This window comes from Volvox carteri, assembly GCF_000143455.1.
Source record: "Volvox carteri f. nagariensis unplaced genomic scaffold VOLCAscaffold_382, whole genome shotgun sequence".
In the NCBI taxonomy this organism is placed as follows: domain Eukaryota; kingdom Viridiplantae; phylum Chlorophyta; class Chlorophyceae; order Chlamydomonadales; family Volvocaceae; genus Volvox; species Volvox carteri.
The window spans coordinates 9,784-11,053 of NW_003307911.1; the positions used below are offsets into that span (position 1 = coordinate 9,784).

The 1,270-nt window shown below is 57.0% G+C and overlaps 1 protein-coding gene across 1 annotated transcript in view; it reads right to left on the reverse strand.

Annotated features, from left to right (window-relative positions):
- VOLCADRAFT_101123 (uncharacterized protein) overlaps positions 1-430 on the reverse strand; it is a gene marked incomplete at both ends in the record, with an annotated part of 1,431 nt that extends 1,001 nt beyond the window's left edge. Inside the window, one exon of the mRNA XM_002959575.1 lies at positions 192-430. Within this exon, the coding sequence (XP_002959621.1) occupies positions 192-430 (239 nt within the window). The remainder of the gene's footprint in view (positions 1-191) is intronic.
- Positions 431-1,270: the final 840 nt, after the last annotated feature.

Sequence of the window (1,270 nt, forward strand, 5' to 3'; positions counted from 1 at the left end):
CGTGACATCCCATGCTTCCCAAGAGCAGCTGCTGCCTGACGGTTCGAGGGGCAGCAGCAGGGCGTGTCAAGATGGTAATTGCATGGGACAGCCAGTGGTAGCGTGCACGCACAGCAGGGACGGCATGCGATCTGTTGGGTAGGGTCCGGCGTGGCAAGGCGCCTGCTAGTACCGGAAGATGAGGCGCTTACTTGAAGGAGAGGGGCCGTTTGGGCACCCCGGCTGGAGAGGAACGATCGCGGCCTCCGCCGGTTGGGGAGGCCGCTGCCAGCTGCGCCCACAGGTCAGCTATGTCGACGGGCGGCTTGGCTTGGGCGCCGGCTGAAGAGGTGGACGGCTGGCTTGTTGAAGGCGTGCCATAAGCGCCCAAGTTGACGGGCGCAAGGGTCTGCGGTGACGCTTGTGACTGGCGTGCCATTTTCGGAGCCATCTTGTTGGGGTTCGCAACAGTAGAAAATGTGTCCGCGAAGTGACAGGCTGGCTGGTTGGCATCCGCAAGATGGACTTTGGTCTTTGAGCCAAAAAAAGGAAGCACAAGAATGTGTGAAAAATAAGGCGACACAGGCTGGCATTTATACTTGTTGCGGCATCATACAAACGGGATGCGTCAAAGAGGCGGGCTGAATCTGAAGGGTGTCGAAGGTATGTCGGTTCGTCTTCGCATGGCGAGCATGGGCGACGGCTGTCACGCCAACGGGTGGGGCGCTGGGACAAGTTGTATGCTGAAATGAATGAAGCGCCATGGACATGGCGTGTTGTCATGCCCAAATGTGAAAGTGGTGCGTTGCGCTGCTACGAGCAGAGCAAAAAACCGTTGCAGGGCAGGAGCGACGTGAAAGTCGTCGGCGTGTATATGGTTGTGAGCGCGAGTTCGGACTGGATTGGTATGTAATGCATGAAATGAAAAAAATTGCGTTAGGTGGTGAGCCGTCCGGACTGTGGACATGGTGCTGACGGCGTTGTGCAAATGTAAGTACGTGTTTAATTGTTGTGCAACGGGACTATTTAGGAAGCGCGAGAGTTACTCGCGTCCGAAGGAAGAGCCCCGGCTGGCCAGCGCGGTCTGGGCACACAAACACTCCGCGCAATGTTAGCGATGTAGCGCAGAACCTGGTTAATCGCATAGAAGCACACGCGGACTTGAACGATGTCGCGTCGGCATGTAGCTCGGTGCATGCGAAAGAAAGCAAAGCGCAATCCGGCTGTGTGCCGGCTGGCAAACGCGAACCGTTCTAAATTATGCCAGCGAGACAACATCCACGCATCCTGC